Genomic DNA, 20804 nt, shown 5'->3' with positions numbered 1-20804 from the left:
CTGAGCGTCTGCTCATTTGAAAAATGCTGAGTTTCCATTGGAATCAGTTGAAAACATGCGCCGGCCGGGGGCGTGAAGGCTTTGGTGTGCACGCCCCCTAAGTAAGAAAGTCATTTTTTGCAATGATGTATACTGATTAAATGTATGCATTGTTTGCTTTAAATGAAAGCATCTGCCAAATGTCTAAATGTACATGTTTGGTCCATTTATGCATTTTGTGCAGTCCATTTGCAAGTTAATGTTAGGTGAGAATGATGCCGCTGATGATTCTTTCAGTTACCAGCCCATATTTTATCTGCTATGCCACATACGCCATTAAAATGAATTAAATCCTAAAAAACATTTAATATATTATTCCCTGTGTGTGTTTAGGAGGCTAATGACCCTGAACAAATGTGCAGCGATGAGCTTGGCGGTTCATTTCCAGTGTAAACAGGTAAACAAACATGCTGTCTGCCTCTAATATCAAATGTGATGATCTGGTGTACTGCCAGCTGCTGTTCTCATGCCTGTCATCTTTAGTACTCGCTTACATTGGTTAGCAGCTTGCATGAACTAAAGCCAACTACAGGTCCTCTTTATTCTTCTTTTTCTCTAATAATTCATGTTTGATGTTATCTGTGTTTGTGTATTTCTCTCAGCAAAGTGAGGATTCTGAAGAGGATGATGCGTGTGCTCTGAGTTCCCGTTGGGCATTTCAGCGTGAGAGTAAAACATGGTCTCGTCTCCGCACCCTTTCACCCAACCCTGTCATTCCTGGCAGCAGGACCGCAACCTTACGACCTTCAGGAAGTAGTGATAGTGTGCTGAGTGACAATAGTCTCCTAGACGTCACCTCGCTGACCTCTGACCTTAGCGCTAGCAGCTTGAGTTTGGACAGTACCCGGGAAACAACTTCTCCAGATGTCGCAACCTTCAGTGAGGTCGGAGTAAGAGAAGACTCATCGCCGGTTTGTGTCTCAACCAGCCAAGATGAAAATGATGAAGCTGGATCCTCATCTTCGTTGCTGTCCATAACAAAGAAGCCTAAGCGCCCATCTAGAACGTTCTTAAGGAGGAGAGAGTCCGTAAAGAAAAGGGATCGTGAGAAAACGACGGCACCTAAAAGCGGTTCAACGGTAGCTCGGCATCAGCCCCCCGCGGATCTGCGCTGCACATCAGATACAAGTTTGCCTGGAAAAACCACAAGCATGTGCAGAACCAGCAAAGACGTTGCATGGAAGTCACATACGATATGCCGCAGTAATATTAGTCAGCAAGTTTCTCTGCCTCTTCACAAGCCTCGCAGAGGATGCCTTTACCTAGAGGACTACCAGTTAACTTGGGAGATGCCCAAGTTAACCAATCAAAAGTGTCAGCAGAGGAAAGAGGATCGTGTGGTCCACCTCCCCTTTGACCACAAGCCTGGAACGTTTCCAAAGTCTCTGTCAATAGAGAGTATCTATCCAGTCTCCAACTCCCAAAGTCCTGATCATATTGACTGGGCAGAAGATGGAGATCTTTCATTGGACGGGAGCGTTAGTCGCAGTGGGTCACAGGACTTTCTATCCTCTGGTTTTGCGAAAAGAAGGAATTCCGTGAGCTCCATCGGAAGCATATACGACAACGTTCCGGAGGCAACGGGCAGACAGTGTAACACGTTTGACCCTGGAAAAGACAAAACCTTCGAGCATCTAGACGACATTTTAAAGCATGTGCATGGGCTGCAGCACAACATTGATGAATGGTCTCGCTCGCTCGGTATTCAGCCACCAGACCAATCCAACGAGTCAGAGTCCACAGCAGACACAACACTACCCAACAGTTTGATCAACTCGCTTAACTTTGATGAGCGTTCAATGTCAGATGTTGGGACGACAGCAAGTGATTACGATAGTGCGGGAAACTCTATGAATGAGGGAGAAGGAGAAATGAGAGAGAGGCGGGACTCTGGAGTGGGAGCATCGCTTACTAGGCCCAGCAGGTGAGTAAAAGTGGGAGCAAGAGACTAGGTGTGTGAGGTCTTGCAAGAATGAGAAAATTCTCACCTGTTGACTCTTGTGAGGACAGTCAGCACTTATCCAGACAAAATGTTTCTGCCGCTGTAAAAGTACATGATGGAGGGAGAGGTACAGGACAGTCAGTTTGTCTCTTGGTTAACTTAACAGAGTCTGGTGACACTAAAGCCTCCATGTAGTCAAGAATTTCATCAGTTAAACCATATTTTGTTGCAGTACAGTCACAGGTAATTTCTTCATTCTTTAAAGGTCACGTTCTTTCTGTGTTTTTGAAGCTTTGATTGTGTTTACAGTGCACAATATAACATGTGTTCATGTTTAAAAAAACGCGGTATTTTTCACACAATTTACTTATCTGTATACCGCAGTTTTCACTGCCCTAAACACGGGCTGATGTCTTCCTGGTTCTATAAAGTGCCTCCTTCAGAAATACGTAAAGAGTGTTTTTTAGTGTGTTGTGATTCAACAGCAGCTTAGTTTAGGATAGCCGTTTGAGCCGTAGCTGGCGACTGACGTATTCCTGTGGGCGGAGTTTAGTCAAATACTCTTATATTGACATCATTCAATCGGAAATAGAGGGCTGTAGTCCAAACCAGCGTTCGCTGTAGGCTTTGAAAGGGGAATTCTGTTAAAGAAAATATATCGCCTGGCAGTGAACTTTGAGCTTTATTATTTTACAGGTATTATTTATGCTCTAACAGCAACATTACACACTAATTAAAGTTTAAAAAATGGGATCAGGAAGAACGTGACCTAAAAAACAGATTAAATGCAACCCTACACCCTTGCCCCATTTAGTATACGCAAATCTATCAATATGCGAATTAGTCTTTACTCAATAGCACAGCTTTGACCATAGATATGAATATACAAATTAGTTCTTGTCTCCACTCTTTGGCACCACCTCGGACCATAGATATATATGTAAATAGATCCTACATTCAGCAGTTTCAGACACATACCTGCTAAGTTCGGTTTCACAAAATGCATACTTGAACTGCGTGTTTGCAGCACTAATTTTTAAGCGCTGATGTTAACAAGTTGCAACACTCACCCTTCGTGTTTGAGACCGAGTCTGTGCAGCATCCATACATTATGTGACAGTTTCACTGCCATATATTAAAATACTTTGTTTTTGCCACAAAATGCGTACAAGTTATGTTTTATTAAGCCATGTTGGTTAAAACTAGTTATATTTCCTAATTAAACTAAGGCTTAGTCCTGGCTTAATTATTAAAGATAATTCCTGTCCGGAAAACCACCCCTATATCTCGAACTCTAACTATTGATCCACGTGTTTAACTGTGTTGATGTGTTGAATGTTTGTGACGTTGGAAAGCAAGGCGATTTTAAACCGCAGGAATGAGAATTTTATGGAGAAAATACTCAGCAATGGTGTTGAATGATGAATTTGCACATGACTGGTCCAAAAACATTTAAAAAAACCCACATAGACATATAAGCAACAACAAATGTACTTTTAAAGCCTCCAAGGTGTTGACCACAAAACTTTTCTATGTGTTTGATATGTATTAGTTTCTATTATATTGTAATATTTAAAATCTCATGTCATGCAAATACATAATCCAGCTCATTGCAAATTAACTCTTTCCCCACCAGCGTTTACTAAAAAAGTTGCCAGCCAACGCCAGCCTTTGTCATGATTTTAACAAAAGTTTAATGCCTTTCAGAAAATGTTCTTCTTAAAGGACAAGTTCGGTATTTTACGCTTAAAGCCCTGTTTTCAGATTGTTTGTGATGAGGTAGAACGGTTTTGACTGAAATTCTCTACAATAGCTGAATGGGTGCGCTGAAACAGTCCTTCCTAAAATGCATTAAACTTTCGTTTACAAAGACGTGAAACTCACTGAGTGGTCAGGGATGTTCACTGATGTGCTCACACAGAAATCGCTGCAAAAGATGCTTTCCAACAGGTGTTTTAGCATTCGTTGTAAACTTGTGGACCTATTTTTCCAAACGCCTCACACCCGTACATTCTTCCGTTGAGAGCTTGAATAATAGACACTCCAGCCCAGTTGGTGCCGATAATCCGCCTTTGCCAATTGCAAGAATACAAACAACGTTCCCGGCGCGGAGTAATACCGGACCTCACAGCACAACTTATACAAGTCAATGGAGTTGGCAAAAACTACGATAAAACCTGTTGGAATGCATCTTTTGCAGCGATTTTTGTGTGGGCATGTCAGTGAACACCCCTGGCCGCTCGGTGAGTTTCACATCTTTGTAATTGAAAGTTTCATGCATTTTAGGAAGGATTGTTCCTGTGCACCTATAAACCCATTATAGAGGTGGGAGTTGATACAAGAAACACCCGAAAATTCTCGGGCCAGCATCAAATGTCCAAATTTCATTCAGAACTGTTCTGTTTCATCGTGGACGGTCTGAAAACAGGGCTTTAAGTGTAAAATACCAAACTTATCCTTTAAAATATATAAACATACAATATATCCAATGAAAGAACAGACCCTCTGCTTTTAAACAAAAAAGTTTCATCCTACCTTCATTAGTTCTCTTTTTATCATATATGGGTAGGTTTCTTCAAAAACATCTAATTTTGAGCAAAAAGCTGAGATAATTCCATTTTTGTGAAGGACTTTTAAAAGAAATCAGATGCAGAGCGATCCTCAAAACTTACACGGAAATACTTGTCATTGTCAAGGAAGCATTTTCTCTTAATTGACAACTTAACTCGTCAATGGCGGGGAAAGAGTTAAGTACTTTAGACCCATCGTCCCTTAGATGATTTTGGAAACGCATACTTTACATGTGTGGGTTGTATCGTACTGCCCCAAAAAACATTACAGATACCTGCAAGTTGGCTGTCAGATTATGAATGTTATAATGTTTTTATGATGCTGTTATTACACAAATGCCATTCTTCTCTAACAAGCACCAACAGGATTAATGCACTGTTTGTTAGGAGAGTGTGAACTAGATTTTAATGGTTTTACCCATCTGCTCACCCTTTGATTTTTCTTCCGCTTCATCTACGGTCAGAAAGTTGCGTTGGCACAGTTTCCAGAACTCTCATCGTCCCAGCGTGACCTCCGCATCTTTAGAAATCAACCGGCAGTCGGCTGCTCAACTCAACCTGCTGCAGAAGTTCAGTCTTTTACGGCTGACCGCCATTCTGGAGAAACACACCGACACAGGCAAACACGGCTGGAACTGGTAAGACGTTGGTGTCATTTCCCTATTTTGTCTATACGTGCACACCCTCACGTCCTCAAAATGTATGCAGACAGTAATCATTAATAATCAGGAGTTATTTCCTAATTTCTTCGTAAGACTTTCCACTACATTAGCTTCCATTCATTCACATGAGCATCTGTGATGTGCTGATGTTGGGTGATGGGGCCTGACTCACAGTTTCATTTCATCTTGAAGGTGTTAATGGGGTTCAAGTCTGGGCTTTTTTATGCAGGCCAGTATTTCACGCCGGAATTAAACTCACTAAGCCATATCTTGTTGGATCTTGCTCTATGCACCAGGACATCCATTTCTACAAGTTTCCTAAGAACTGGTGATTGATCACCTGTTAGTGATGATTGTAACTGAAATATCCCAGTGCATTAATTATAAGGGTATGTCTGCATACTTTGGCAGTGTAATGCACTAAAATTTGTGCGGCTGTGTATGCTAGACTAATACAGTCTTATTGCGTAGTCATGGTGTAATGCTCTGTAAGGTCAAATGTGGGAAATCTCATTTTGGCCAAAATTGTTTTTTAATGGCCCAGTCAGTTTGGAAAAATCATAATAACAGATGCAGCTAATGGCAACATCTTTCTGACTCTTTGTATCTGTGCCCCACTGACTATTTATTGCTTGTGAAAATTACATTTCATATCTCTGACAACAGGGCTAAAATTACAGTTATATTTATGTACACGCATGCAGACACGTACACACACTTCTCTTGTATTCTATAGGCAATATATTTGGCATCACAGTACAGACTGTAAATTGGTTTATAATTTTTGCATTTGTCCATTTCAATCTCCAGCTGCTGAAAAGGGCTTTAGATGAAGAGCTTATAAGTCTGTCAGAGACGTGGCCCTCCAATTTAATAGATGATTCATTTGATTCTGAACCAGTCAGTGAGGATGCATTATAAGTTCTCAGGCTGCCACACACACACACAAACACACACACACACACACACACACACACACACACACACACACAGAAGACAATAGCCTGCATCAGTGTCATTGTCAGTTTTCACACAGATTATTCGTCTCTCTCTCTCTCTCTCTCTCTCTCTCTCTCTCTCTCTCTCTCTCTCTCTCTCTCTCTCTCTCTCTCTCTCTCTCTCTCACACGCTTTTTCCCTTTGACTGACAAGCGGCGTAATGTAAAAAGTAACAGTGCTGTTAAATGCAACATTGAATCATTTTTTTGTGTTCCTGTTGCTCATTTGGCAGAAGAGTAGCAAGAATTCGTTCGAATCCAAGAGGAGCACATGTAAAAAAAAATTTACTCCAAGAGAAGCACTTAAATAAAAAATAAATCACGATAATTTACTCACCCCCTAGGCATCCAAGTTGTTTATGTCTTTGTTTGTTCAGTCAAGAAGAAATTAGTTTTTAGGTTTTTCTCATTTTAATGGACTTTAAAGGGACAGTAAGTAAGGTTTTAAGTGTTTTATTAATCAATATCTTTATTCATAAATATGTCCTCGTTGGTGTCAAGTGAGCTCTGGCAGTGATCTGACTTTTCAGTTAAATTCAATTTAATTTATATAGCACTTTCCACAATTGTTAATTGTTTCAAAACAGCTTTACATAAATAAATTTAGGAAAAGCATAGAAAAGCGAGCAGTGTTGGGGAAAGTTACTTTTAAAAGTAATGCATTACAATATTAAGTTACTCCCAAAAAAAGTAACTAATTACATTACTTAGTTACTTTTCATGGGAAGTAATGCTTACGTTACTTTTAGTTACTTTTGCGTTACTTTTTCTTGGCTAAAGCTTGATCTCTTTCAGGCCTTGCAGGTGTTTTTATGACTGAAAAGTTCTGCATTCAGAAATTGCATATTTCATCACAAAAATGTTTAGCTCTGGCCTGCCATCTCAGTTTCTGACTCAAAAAGATTCCACACAGGCACAGAGAGTGCATACGTTTAGTTTAATTCAGTACATATTTTTTAATCAAATTAATTAAACTAAAAAAGTAACTGAGTTACTTTTTTGAAAAAGTAACTCAAATATTAATGTGTACATTTATAAAGTCATGCGTTACTTTACTCGTTACTTCAGAAAAGTAATATTATTACGTAACTCAAGTTACTTGTAATGCGTTACCCCCAACACTGAAAGCGAGCATAGTAATAATGTAACGTATGAAGTAAAGTATTAAGTTAAGCCAAAGGTGGCGGACTCTCCAGGGGATGTAAAACCCCTTAGGAGAAAAACCTCCTAGGAGGACTTTTCTATATATATATATTATATATATATATATATATATAAATATAAATTAGCTTTTCTATATTAATAGGAATCTGTATCTCTCTCCCTGTCTCGTCCTCCACCCTGAGGACAATGAGACAAACAGACCCAGTTCCAGCAGGAACTGGGTCTGTTTGTCTCATTGTCCTCAGGGTGGAGGACGAGACAGGGAGAGAGATACAGATTCCTATTAACGTAGGGGTTGTTCACATGTAATGCAAGCGTCATACAGTATTGTGGTTTAAGTCAGCTCGGTTCCAGACAGGCTATCTATTGCGGCATAAGTATATTACCCAGATGAGTTATGTGAGTGTAACTATTGAGGGATAAGTACATTTACTGGACATTTTATGTGAATACTTTGTTAAAGAAGAATGTCTTAAGTTTAGATTTAAATTGATCGACTGTGTCTGATACTTGAACATTATTTGGTAACTCATTCCAGAGCTTAGGGGCTAAGTAGGAGAAAGATCTACCACTTTTAGACACTTTTGATATTCTAGGGATAATTAAAAGACCAAGCTTCGAATTTCTTCTCTTTACTTACATTAAACGGTTAAGTCCAAGGAGGCTTCCATGTCGTTCCGCCATACTGATAAACTATAATAGCAGAGAGGGACAAAAAGCACTTGCCTACCAACACGTTTTCATTTAGAACACGTAAACTAGCTGAAGCGGACAAGGGGATCAGTGAGTACATAACAGCTACCGTAGTTGCAACACACATTTGGAAAAGCAAGGCGCTAGAGTATCATACAAGTAAGATCGTTGTTGGAATGCTAAACATCCCCATACATTCATTTATTTCTCAGTCCGCCACAAAATCAAAATTGACCACCACAAAGATGATTGCACATCGTGTTTATCACTACGTCTGTATCACATGACAGTTTCTGTACAAACACTGGTGGTATCGTCAGTCTACGCGCTCTGCTGAGCCTCATTTAAGTTGCAAATACACACATAATGTGCACATGCGTTGCGAATGTGCCGCTACAAAGCTAATCTTTACATTATAGCGATGACGCTGGTAGTGACAATTCTCTCAGACCAATCAGTGATCTACAGTGATTTTGCGTCACGTTTGGTATCAGCTCAAATCGCTTGGAACCCCAACCGAGGTGGTACGGAAAAAGTAAATTACACAGTTACGTAAAGGTCGAGCTGGCACGTCACACGGCTAGTGCAAGACGAGAAGTTGTGGTTTAAAAGTGCTTTTTTATTTTTCTTGTCAAAAATGAGGATCGTTTCGCTAGATAAGACCCTTATGACTCGGTTGTGATTGTGTAGAATTCTTTAAAGCTGCATTGAAACTGCAATTTTAAACTGCACTGAAACTGTAAACTGTTGAGGTCCAATAAGGTCTTTTAAAATGAGAAAAATCCTGGAATGTTTTCCTCAAAAAAAAAAAAAAAAAAACTTAATTTCTTCTCGAATAGACAAAGAGACATGCGCAACTTGGATGACATGGGGGTGAGTACATTATCGGGATTTTATTTTGATGAAAGTGGAGTAATCCTTTAAAGTACCCACCAGAGCAATGTCTTGGCAATGTCTGTGGTTACAGTGATATAAGCTGAATAATTTACTTGAATTATTCGCATCAGGCCGCATTACCTCCTTGAGAGTGCATTATGTTTGAATAATTAAACGGCCCGTCATCAGTTATTCCTTACGTAAATGTCAGGTGTACCTTTCTTGGTCAGTTGTTTAACTGGACATCTGCATTCTGTATTTTTCTCTCCGATTATTTAGGGTGGTCCCGAAGTTTATGAAGCGTTCCAAAGTTCCAGCTTACAAAGACAAACATGTATTTGGAGTTCCACCCATTGTAAATGTCCAGCGAACCGGTCAGCCCCTCCCACAGAGCATACAGCAGGCTATGAGATACCTGCGCAGCCAGTGTCTAGAGAAGGTCCGTACGTAAACACACACAGACACACAAACACACACTTCTTTTCTTCTGTCTTACCTCTGCTTCTCTTCTTCAGGTGGGGATATTCCGGAAATCCGGCGTTAAATCCCGCATCCAGGCCCTCAGGCAGCTCAACGAGAATTCCCCCGATCATGTGACCTACCAGGGCCAATCAGCTTATGATGTGGCTGACCTGATTAAACAGTACTTTAGGGATCTGCCCGAACCTGTGCTCACCTCCAAACTTACAGACACCTTTTTGCATATATACCAATGTAAGTTACAAACACACACACATACACGTGCAGTCTTGGAAAACTTTGAAATGTGCCAGAGCTTCAGTCTCCTCTACAGCTCTGTCCCCTGTGTTTGTGTTTGTGTAGTCGTTCCAGCTGAACAGCGTTTACAGGCCGTCCAGGCAGCTGTAATCTTGTTGCCTGATGAGAACAGAGAGGTCCTACAGACGTTGCTCTATTTCCTCAGTGACATTGCATCCGCACAGGAAAACCAGATGACTGCAGACAGTCTGGCCGTCTGTCTCGCTCCTTCCATACTGCACCTGAACTCCTCCAAGAAAGATGGAGCTTCACCAAGGTGTGTGTTTGTGTACATATTGCGTTAAGGTGTGGTTTTCAGGTGCCACATTAAAAAGTGTGAACTCTTTAGTAAGTCGTCTTTCGAGTTTTAACAAGCAGTTCTTATTCCACCAGCAGCTTTGGATAGTTTACCCAAAAGTCAAAATTCATTTTTTATGCTTATGTTGCTCTAAACCTGTATGAGTTTCTTTATTTTGTTGAACACAATAGAAGAAATTTTGATACAGTTAGCAGTACCCATTAACTTCCATAGTACGAGTAAAAATGCTGGAAGTTAATGGTACTTGAATGGTTTGCTTACCATCATTTATCAAAATATCTTCTATTGTGTTCAACAAAATAAAGAACTTAAACATAAACAAATGTTTTTATTAGAAAAAGAATACCGTGGAGATCATTTTGTTGTATGCGCCCTGTCAAGAACAGAAAGATTTTATGTTCGCTTGCTTTTTGAAATGCGTCTCTCCGTGTGTCCACTTTTGAGTGCACTTAAACACACGCATGCAAACTTTATGTTGTTTTTTCATTGCTCTGTTCACCAAATGTATTTTAATGGACTATAGTATGATACACAGTAACGCAACTCTCTCTAAAGTTTACACTTCAAGAGTTCTAATCTTTGAAGGGCATAGGGAGGATCAAGTCTGACTGGCGCTGGACCGGACACATTCAACTGCATGTGTGTCTGTGCATTCACTTTAGCTCCTTTTTGTGGTTAAATAGTTTAAAATCACTTTGAAACAAGCCATTGAAACACATGCAAATGATAAACTTTCCCTATTTTAATTTGCGTATTAATCCGCGAATTGCATGCGAGCCGAACCGTGGGTCGGATCAACTGTGATCTGTCACACCACTAGCCACCACTGTAAATTATTTTTCATTTTTGGGTGAACTGTCCCTTTAAAATGTGAGTTATAATAATCTTAGAGTAGCCATTATATTTTGGGGGTTAGAGTAGACCAGTTTTAATTATGTTTTTGTTACGGTTCTTTTTTGAGCATCCCAAATATCCAAATCATCTTATATTTCAAAGAACGGGACCTCACACAGTAGGTTCAGGCAATAAGAATTTCTGTGTTTGCCTGCTTAATTTGCTTGGAAATTTTAATGATTTTTTTGGTCTATTATCTTTTAAATACATTTCAGCTTTATTATTATACACTGCCTGGCTCAAGAAAGCGCCATTTGGATTTAAATATAAAAAAAACTTGCCAGAAAGCAGTGCATTTTTATCTCATTTTATTTACAGTATGGCTTTTACTGCTTTGGTCATTTTAAGCAATTTGTTGTTTATTTTTGTTCATTTCGGATACAGGCTTATGAGCAGAAAGGGGGTAGCCAAGCCAGACCACAAGGACCTGAGTGAAAACATGGCAGCCACACAGTGCCTTAGTCACATGATCACAGAATGCAAAAAGCTATTTCAGGTAAAAAGAAAACTTCTTTTCTTTTCTATCTTCTTAAATGTAATATATTTCAGTGGCCAAAGTCATTCAGCGTGTCGTTTTTTCTCTTAAAGATCCCTCATGAAATGATGCTGCAGTCCAGGAATTCTTATGTGGCTGCTGACGCCCAGCCGCTGCCTCTGCATGGCCTTGGAGTCAATGCCCTGGGTGAGCCGGTGGATTACAGGGGGTATCTGGAAGACAACATTCAGTGTCTTCTCAGAGAGACATCCGAGCGGAGTAAGGGCTGGCATCACGCTCACGGACCCGATAACACTGAACTGGCTTATAAAAAGGTAGAGATACTGTACACACATATTATCACAAGCAGTAATGTAGGTTACAGAAGCCAAGAGATTTCTTTAGAAGTCTTCTTGTTTCATGTTTTATGACAGATTAGGAGAAAAGTCTGTTTCCTCTGATAGCTTTGATTTTCGTCATTGTTCTAAGAATCATTAATTAATTGAAACTGAAACACTGGCACCAAGCCAAACACAATGAACCGCACACTAAAATAATCTCTCTCTAGGCCGGGCATCTACAGGCCCTTGATGAATAGCAAAATGCCTTTAATTAACTCCTAAAAGGTCTTAAATTATATTTAAAACATAAAGCACAATTTGTAAAGGTTTTACATTTACGGTTTGGAATAGGCATTATTGAGGCAGTTAACATTGTCATGACAGTCACAAGATTTAATATTCAAGGGTAAAATACATTGTGCGTTTTTCTCTTTAAATATATTAAAGGCACCTCTGCGGGTTTTTTAGAAACCTTTTATTTAGGAGAAATATGACTAACTCTCATTCTTCTGTGTCTCATATTTTTCCAGATTCATTTACATTTTTATCTTCTTTGCTGTAATGCTGTTCTGTCCAAAATGTGATTACTTTAGCCAAAAAACCTTGGTGTGTTGTTTGTGAGCCTTATATTATTTACTTTAACCAAAATCTGCCTGAAAGAAAGTAGTGGTTTAAATCTCAGTTTTCTTCCTATGGGAATTAAGAATCTGCCTAAATAATCAGGATCATTCATCAAAGATATCAAACGAATGCATATGGGAGGTATTTTAATATGCTTTTATAAGTGTGAGCCCTGAGAATTGAATTATTTTTATTTTAGAGCAGATTACAGTTACAGTTGGGGTTTTGAAAAGAAAAGTTTGCAAAAGAGAAAAGTTTGCAAAAGAGAAAACCTTGCGGCTTTGTTGCTGCTGTTACAGACCCCATTTAATAGTTTTTAAACAGTGTTTCTTTAAAATGTTTCCTAGTCCTGCCTTGTAAATCCAGACTGTAAAAATGATATGATTAGCTAGAACATAAGTAAAACAGGTGTACATCTGTACATTTAAAGGGGACAGTATGAGTTTTTAGCGACATCTAACGATAGGGCTGCACAATAAATCACATGCGATTTTCATGCACAACTTATCAGTAAAGCGGGTTCCTTGATTAGTAGCGAATCGCCATTACCTGCATTCAGATGGAGTGGCATTTACTACACAAAGCCATAGTTCACTGACAACCAGAGCAATTTCTCAATGAATGTAATACAGGCCGGCGATCACATGCGATTTGTCGTGCAGCCCTATATAGCAGCAAGACTGCGAATTGCAATTGCAATTTCGAAACGCCATGAAAAGCTACAATAAGGGTTGATGCCTGAGAATTCAGAATGAGGGTGTCTCCATGTTTCACTGGAGGGGCATCTAAAGAAATAAACCCTGTGAAGCTGGGATTTACACTGAACAATCGCTATTAGCTGTTTAAAATTGAAATGCATATTTTATTATATTTATTTATGTTTATAAATATTTAGAATATAATTTTTTTCTTAAATTCCATTTTCATATTAATGTTTCGTATTTTTCATGTTAATAGGCTAAAGTTGTGTTTTTTGAAAGGATGTACTTGCATTAATATTATGCTATTTTATTGTCATATAATCAGTGAAATTAAATGGTTGTACGCCATTCGGCAATCGTGACAGGCCTAATTACCGAGCCCCTAAGGTGACATTGGTGCAAAAAAAATCTAAAGTTTAGTTTCATGTGCTCACGTGAAACTTTCATGTGCAGAATTTTTTTAAAGTTTAGTTTCGCATGCTCACGTGAAACTTTCGTGTGCGCACGTGAAACTATCGCGTGCGCACGTGAATTTAAACTTTATTTAATTTTTGCTCCATGTCCCATTAGGGGCTCCGTACCTAATACCTATGGATTGATATTGTATAAAAATGCATAATTGCGTAAGACATAGATGAGATTTTATTACCAAATGATTAAACCGAATTTGCTTCTTTCGACTTTGAACTTGTTTTAATGCTAAGAAGTTTTGCAATTCTTAAAAATGAGCTAATAAAAGGACCCGTGGTGTATGTAGATAACAACGACTCATTCTAAGGTAATAAAAACAATACAGTTAATTATGTAAGGTCTTTATACACCACTGATAATATAGGTATGTACATTATATTGCATTTCTCTCAAGAGATCCTTTAAAGAGCTACATATTGCACTTTTAACTTTGTTAGTCACTTTAGACCAGTGATTCCCAAACTTTATTTTGCCACCCACTAAAAAGGTATAATCTATCCCAGGACCCACCAACATATTTTTAAATGCAAATATGAGAAAAATACACATTTTACATTTCACTTTAATAATTAAGTGGCTTTCATTTTATTAATGGAATGTACTTAATTGAAATATCAAAATAATTTATGGTATATATATACGTATATTATATATCAAAATCATTGTCATTGCTAGTCATTAATCTAAACAGTTTTCTGTGTCATTCACCACAACAGAAAATTGACTTTACATGACCCACCTTATCTAACTATGCGACCCACAGTTTTAAAACCCCTGCGTAAGACATAAACAACATCTTTATTTCAGTTTGATTTGTGAATGACAGAATGTGGCTTTCGAAAAGCACTTAGACTTAAAATAGATGGATAAAAACCACCGAGTACATTTCCTTTATACTATATTCCATTCTTCACTTTCTCAAACTGTTCCCAAGTGCTAGTAAATCCCACATCAATCTTGAAGTTAAAGCTACATTTCCACAGTCCCTTTTTCCTCTTGTCACTTATACTCCGAGTTTGAATGCATGTGGTAGTCCACTATATTTCCCTTTAGGTTAACCCGCAAACAGCAGGTGCCTCATGGGAACTAACTTTGCACAATCGACCCTCTGCCATTAGCACACCCACACAGAGCTGGCCTTCGGCTTTGTATCACTTGGGTTCAATCTCGGAATGGCATTAATGGGTTCGACTCTGCTCCTCTTGAGATCTGCACACAAATATGAGCACTCTGGCTATTAACTCTTTAGCTTCTGACGCACCCTGAGATCTTTCAAAACTGTCCAAGCTGTGAAGACTATTGTGTGTTATTACTGTATTTTCATCATCATGGTTTCTGGCCTAACCTTCACCACGCAATAATAATTCGCAGGTTGGAGATGGGCATCCGATGCGTCTCTGGCGAGTTTCGGTGGAGATGGAGGCTCCACCTGCCGTGGTGCTGCAGCGCGTTCTGCGAGAGCGCCACTTATGGGATGAAGATCTTCTGCATAGTCGAGTCATAGAGACTTTGGAAAACAACACAGAGGTCTTCCATTACATCACAGACAGCATGGCCCCTCATCCTCGCAGGAACTTTATAGTGCTCAGGTACGCAGATGCTAAAACCTCACACCCTACGCACCAGGATGAATGCTAATTTTTGTGACATCCTCAACGGTATAGTTCACCCAAAAATGAAAATTCTGTCACCGTTTAATCTGCCTCAAGTTGTTACCACCCTGTATAAATGTCTTTGTTCTGCTGAAAACTAAGGAAGATATTTTGAGCAATAAGAAAGTGTTTTTCTTCCCTACTATGGAAGTCAATGGTGCTCCTGCTTCAATGGTGATTATACAAATCTTCCTTTTTCAGCAGAACAAGGACATTTATTCAGGCAAATAAATGATAGAATTTTCATTTTTTGGGTGGACTTTAGCTTTTTGAAACACGGATGTATGGATGTAGAGTGTGTATCCTTTGATTTCCACATAAAGTGTACAGGGTTCCCACGGGCCTTGAAATCCTTGAAAGTTTGTGAATCTGTAGGAAAAAATCAAGGCCCTGGGAAGTTTTTGAAAATAAACATACATAGATACAGGTCATTGAAAGTGCTTGAATCTATTTTATGCAAGAAATTTTCTGGAAAAAATCCACATTATTTCCTGTGTAGTGTAGGATAATATCATACAAATTCTAGACTTTTTAAGCACACTTGCTAAACTGTTCGCTTTAATTGCGTAAATCTTCTGTATGCGAATGTTGATTCATACCAAATGGTTTTTTTGCATAGTTGTGTTTGACACATGAAAACGTCTCGGGTTACGTATGTAACTGTTGTTTCCTGAGAAGGGAACGAGACGCTGCGTATCCCTTGTCATACTTCCTGCGTCCCTGTAACGTCGTCTTTGGCAATATTTCAGATAGCGATATACTTCCTGGCTCCCGCATCACCGTCTTTGACGTTAAGTATCACCATTGGTTGAATTTGATACTTACCCCTGGAGGCGTCCCCAAAGTGTCACCACATTGACACAGCACAAGTTCCCTCAAAAGGGAACTGTAACAATGTATCTTAAAAGGTAACTCGATGTAACCTTGCTCTCACTTGAAATGTGTCCCCATATTTAGTCCTTGAATTTGAGGGTTTTGGACCTGGAAAGTCTTTGAAAGGTCCTTGAATTTGAAGTTAGCCAAGGTGTGGGAACCCTGAGTGTATATGTTGTGTTATCTAAGCTCAGGATGTGTTGCATTTCAGACGTTGGTGTAGTGATCTTCCGAAGGGGGTGTGCATTCTCGTGTCCTCCTCTGTTGACCATGATAATGTGCAGGTGGAGGCAGGGTTACGGGCCGTTCTTCTGACATCACGCATCCTTATCGAGCCATGCGGAATGGGGCGGTCCCGACTTACACACTACTGCAGGGCCGATATACGGTAAGATTTATTTTTTGCATTTCTTGCCAAAATCCAATTGAATTCTCTAAAATACACTGTATTGCATATGTTTGTATTTTATGTAAACTAACCATCTGTCATTACTCTGAACTTTAAAGGAATATTCCATTTTCTTAAAAGAAAAATCCAGATAATTTACTCACCACCATGTCATCCAAAATGTTGATGTCTTTCTTTTTTCAGTCGAGAAGAAATTATGTTTTTTGAGGAAAACATTGCAGGATTTTTCTCATTTTAATGGACTTTAATAGACACCAACAACCAATACTTAACTCAACACGCAACAGTTCTTTCCAACAGAGTTCCAAAGGACTATAAACGATCCCAAACAAGGCATAAGGGTCTTATCTAGCAAAACGATTGTCATTTTTGACGGGAAAAATGACAAATGTGCACTTTTAAGGCACAACTTCTCGTCTAGATCTGGTCGTGATGCGCCAGCGTGACCCCACGCAATACGTCATGACGTCAAGAGGTCACAGAAGACGAATGCGAAACTCCACCCCAGTGTTTACAAGTGTGTTGAAAGAGGACCGTTCCTACGTTGTTGTATGTCAACTGATACTAATTAATATCTTTGTGGCAGTTTTTTGTTTAAAATGGTCCGCAAATGTGCGTTTTATATATGTAACACGTGACCTCCCTACGTCACTACGCATTTACGTTAGGTCCCGCTGGACCGGACCTAGACAAAAAGTTGTGGTTTAAAACTTGATAACCTGCGCGAGGACGTGGATGTACTGAAGAGCTATTTATTTATATAATTTAAATTACTGTTAGTTTAAATGTACTTACATTAAACAACTATACATCATTAAAAAGTGTTTTGACTTAAGATTTAGTTTTTGACCTTTATTTTAATCTGAAAATCCTAGTGACAGTAATTTCTTCATTTTTGTCAGGAGTTATGAAAATGAAAAACGGTACATACCTTTAATTTGAAATATAACCCTCAGCCGCACTCATTGATAAAAACACTCCTCCGTGATCGTCATGAAAGCACTCGATAAAACAACATCCATCTGGGCTTTTAATTCAAAGTATGCATATTTGGAGAAATATTACTTCAATTTTATATGTTTACTTCAAATTTCTGCAGGGGGGGGTAATATTTCACCCATGTTTATTTTAAACATGGCGATATGAGGAAGTTTGAGTGTGCAGTCATTCACACTCAGTTTGTTTCATTCATACGTGAAGCCGGAGGGCGCTAAAGTCAGAAAGTATCAATATGAAACTTTCTGAGAAAGAATTGACGTCAAAGCTCAGCAGCAGCAGCTGTCAGTCAGACGTGAACTTGAACAGTGACCTACAACGAGCGATCGCTGTTTTTATAATAACATGCAAATAAAGATGTTTTGATGTTTTAAAACCATGGAGACAATAAACACGATTAAGATTATATATGGTTTGTCTGTATTTTTAACGCTATGTCTGGTATTTTCATAACAGTACTATATATTATAATGCTATGCTAAGCTAACAGCATAAATAGCATAAAATTGTTTATTTTCGGTCTTATTTTATGATCCAAAGCCACATCAGATCACGCATGATTGTTTAAGCACTCGACTTTTGATGTTATAATGTGAGTTTTATTATAAATGCTTTTATTTGTAGTGTTTTGATGGTATGCTAAGCTAACGTACTAGCTGTTCTGTAAACATCTGCTGTCTGGAGATATGAGATATATGTTTCTAGGAATAATTTCGACTTGTAAAGCTTCTTTAAGGTAAGTTTCTTTTTGTAAGAAAGGACTTTAATAAAAAGAAAGTGAATTGAGACAAAAGGAGGAAATAAAACACTAAATAAAATGTATGAGTAATTATTAATAATAATAATAATAAAATAAACATTTAGACAGCCATATCCAGGATTAAAAGTTGTTAATGACTCATCCGGATGCTTATTTAATGAGTCTGTTTAAAACACGGAGCAATAGGACAATAAACTGAAAGGATGTTGTGAGATATAAATAAACAAACATTAGCTTAGCATTTTTGCTGTTTTCTCTAAATAAATTTACATGACATGTGTCTAAAAAACATTTCATAAAATACAGAGTTTTAGAGGTATCATCTTCAGATTTAAAACAGAACATGGTCAGACCTGTGGCTTTATCTGCAGAGCATTTCTAGATTGCTCCAAGGCCATTTTCATTTAGATTTTCATAACAATATTTCATACATGTTTGGTGGAGTTTATAAAAAATTATAATTTAAGCTCTCTATAACAACTTTTTTCATTATGACAGTAACTAATGTTCACCTCTTAATAAACTTCCAAGTGTCTGCTTTCAAATGAGACCAAACTTATGCTTTTAGTGCAAAGACTTCATAAACTGTATCTATTTTAGTTTGGCTATGACAGTTTTTGTGGGGGGGTTCAGAAAATGGAAAGAGGGTTAACAGGTTAAAAGAGCATATTTTTATTTTTCTTGTCAAAAATGACAATCGTTTCACTAGATAAGACCCTTATGCCTCGTTTGGGATTGTTTATAGTCCTTTGAAACTCCGTTGACAAAAACTGTTACATGTTGAGTTACGTGTTAATTGTTGGTGTCTATTAAAGTCCATTAAAATGAGAAAAATCCTGCAATGTTTTCCTCAAAAAACATAATTTCTTCTGGACTGAACAAAGAAAGACATCAACAGTTTGGATGACATGGTGGTGAGTAAATTATCGGGATTTTTCTTTTAAGAAAATTTTATATTCCTTTAACATGAATTTTTTATTTATTTCTCTTTTGCAGGGGACGCTCACCTGATTGGTATAACAAAGTATTCGGTCACCTTTGTGCAATGGAGGTTGCCAGAATACGAAGCTCGTTCCCTGTTTTGTTGGCACATGGACCAGAGACAAAACTTTGAATGGGGACTCACCAGGAATCTGAGACCAATCGGTCTTATTCTTGAATTGCGGATGAATGTGAGAGAAATAAAAGCGAGAGAATTATGGAGGTATTCAGTTATGATGAAAGTGTAAGTGTGAGAAACTCAAAGGGTGGACAAGAATGTTAATAGCTAGTATTTAAACTGCTTATTAAATGAAATGAAAAGAATGTTATATTGAATAGTACAGTTGGACGATGTAGTTAACAACCCCATTGTGATTTAAAAGCCATGGACGATCAATGTGAAAAAGCTCAAACTCGTGATTTGTGTGTCGAATCTTATATATGTGAGTTTTGTGTTTGTGTCTGTTTATTGTCTTTATGTGGAAAAACTGTTACACCTTCATTTTTTTTTGTCTAAAATACTCTGGTGTGATCTGTCGGACACCCCATTTGTTCTCAGGGTCAACGTAAACCGAGTTGTTTGTTTTTGACTGGTACAGGATTTGTCACGTGGCGCTAACAGAGGCCAACCATTTTCCCACCATATTCTGTTGATGCGGTTGTGCTGCTGGCCAAATCTGACATGTTCTCAGCTGATCTGAGAGATATGTGATAATGTGATAATCATTAGATTTTTGTATGCAAGCCAAATTGAATCATTGATGATATTTTGTATTTGTGACCTCAGACTATCTTTTCTACTACCACCTTTTAATTTATTTGTGTCACGGTGAACTTCATTTGTGAAGTTTTTGTATCTTAACATCTGCATGGAATCCATGGGAATGAGCTTTCATTCGCTTTGTAAATATGATTTACCCTAAAGAAAAACTTTTTAGATATAATTAGATTCATCGCTTTCTAATTGTTCTTCTGTTGTTATTGGAAATGGTTTGCGTCCTAACTGCCTAAAGTGCCTTAAAGCAACTAAAAAGAAATTTTATGTGTGTGTGTGTTTGTCTGTCTTAAAATACAACTCTCATTGAATTAGTGCGGTCTCATAAGGGCATTATGTAATATCAGTGTTTTATTTATTTAAAAGTATAACTGCATGTACAGTATCCTAAATGTTTTTAGCATCCTGCCTCGTTTTGTAAAGCGGGAAAGATCCGTCCTTGATTCAGTACTGCACAGGACTCTTTCTAATGTACAGGACCCTTGTACATGTATCCCTTATCTTTATTTTGTTAAATATTAAATCTTATCTTTTGTTAAAGAAACCTCTGTGTAAAACACAAGTATTTGAGACAGATTCATCTGAAACTACCAAATAAATGGTCTTTTACATTGTTTATCTTATATTGGTTTTCAGTCATACTCTCATGTGTATTGTGCCAACTTTAGCCTTCCGTGCAATGACAATAAAATTGCTTTTCAGAAACAAGTTTTTCTGTCTTGATTATAACACAGTGTAAGGTTTTCCTAAAAAGAAAATATAAATGAACTAACAGGGTCTCTTGCAGTATGTGAAGAATAATTGATGACGGGCCATAGAATTATTCAAAAGTAATGC

The 20804-nt window shown here is 38.2% G+C and overlaps 1 protein-coding gene across 3 annotated transcripts in view; it reads left to right on the top strand.

Moving 5' to 3' along the window:
* Positions 1-20580, top strand: part of stard8 (StAR related lipid transfer domain containing 8) — a 76319-nt gene extending 55739 nt beyond the window's left edge. For all 3 annotated transcript variants that reach the window (XM_055199674.2, XM_055199673.2, XM_055199675.2), the window contains 11 exons: positions 373-436; positions 642-1963; positions 5016-5189; positions 9223-9382; positions 9459-9657; positions 9766-9976; positions 11297-11408; positions 11501-11722; positions 14893-15110; positions 16258-16434; positions 19208-20580. In XM_055199674.2, coding sequence (XP_055055649.2) covers positions 373-436; positions 642-1963; positions 5016-5189; positions 9223-9382; positions 9459-9657; positions 9766-9976; positions 11297-11408; positions 11501-11722; positions 14893-15110; positions 16258-16434; positions 19208-19325 — 2977 coding nt within the window. In that variant the 3' untranslated portion in view covers positions 19326-20580. The remainder of the gene's footprint in view (positions 1-372; positions 437-641; positions 1964-5015; positions 5190-9222; positions 9383-9458; positions 9658-9765; positions 9977-11296; positions 11409-11500; positions 11723-14892; positions 15111-16257; positions 16435-19207) is intronic.
* The last annotated feature ends 224 nt before the right edge of the window (positions 20581-20804 follow it).

The sequence above is a fragment of the Misgurnus anguillicaudatus genome, chromosome 22 (assembly GCF_027580225.2).
Source record: "Misgurnus anguillicaudatus chromosome 22, ASM2758022v2, whole genome shotgun sequence".
Taxonomy (NCBI): domain Eukaryota; kingdom Metazoa; phylum Chordata; class Actinopteri; order Cypriniformes; family Cobitidae; genus Misgurnus; species Misgurnus anguillicaudatus.
Note: the sequence above shows the minus strand (reverse complement) of the source record. Positions and strands in the feature narration are given on the sequence as shown.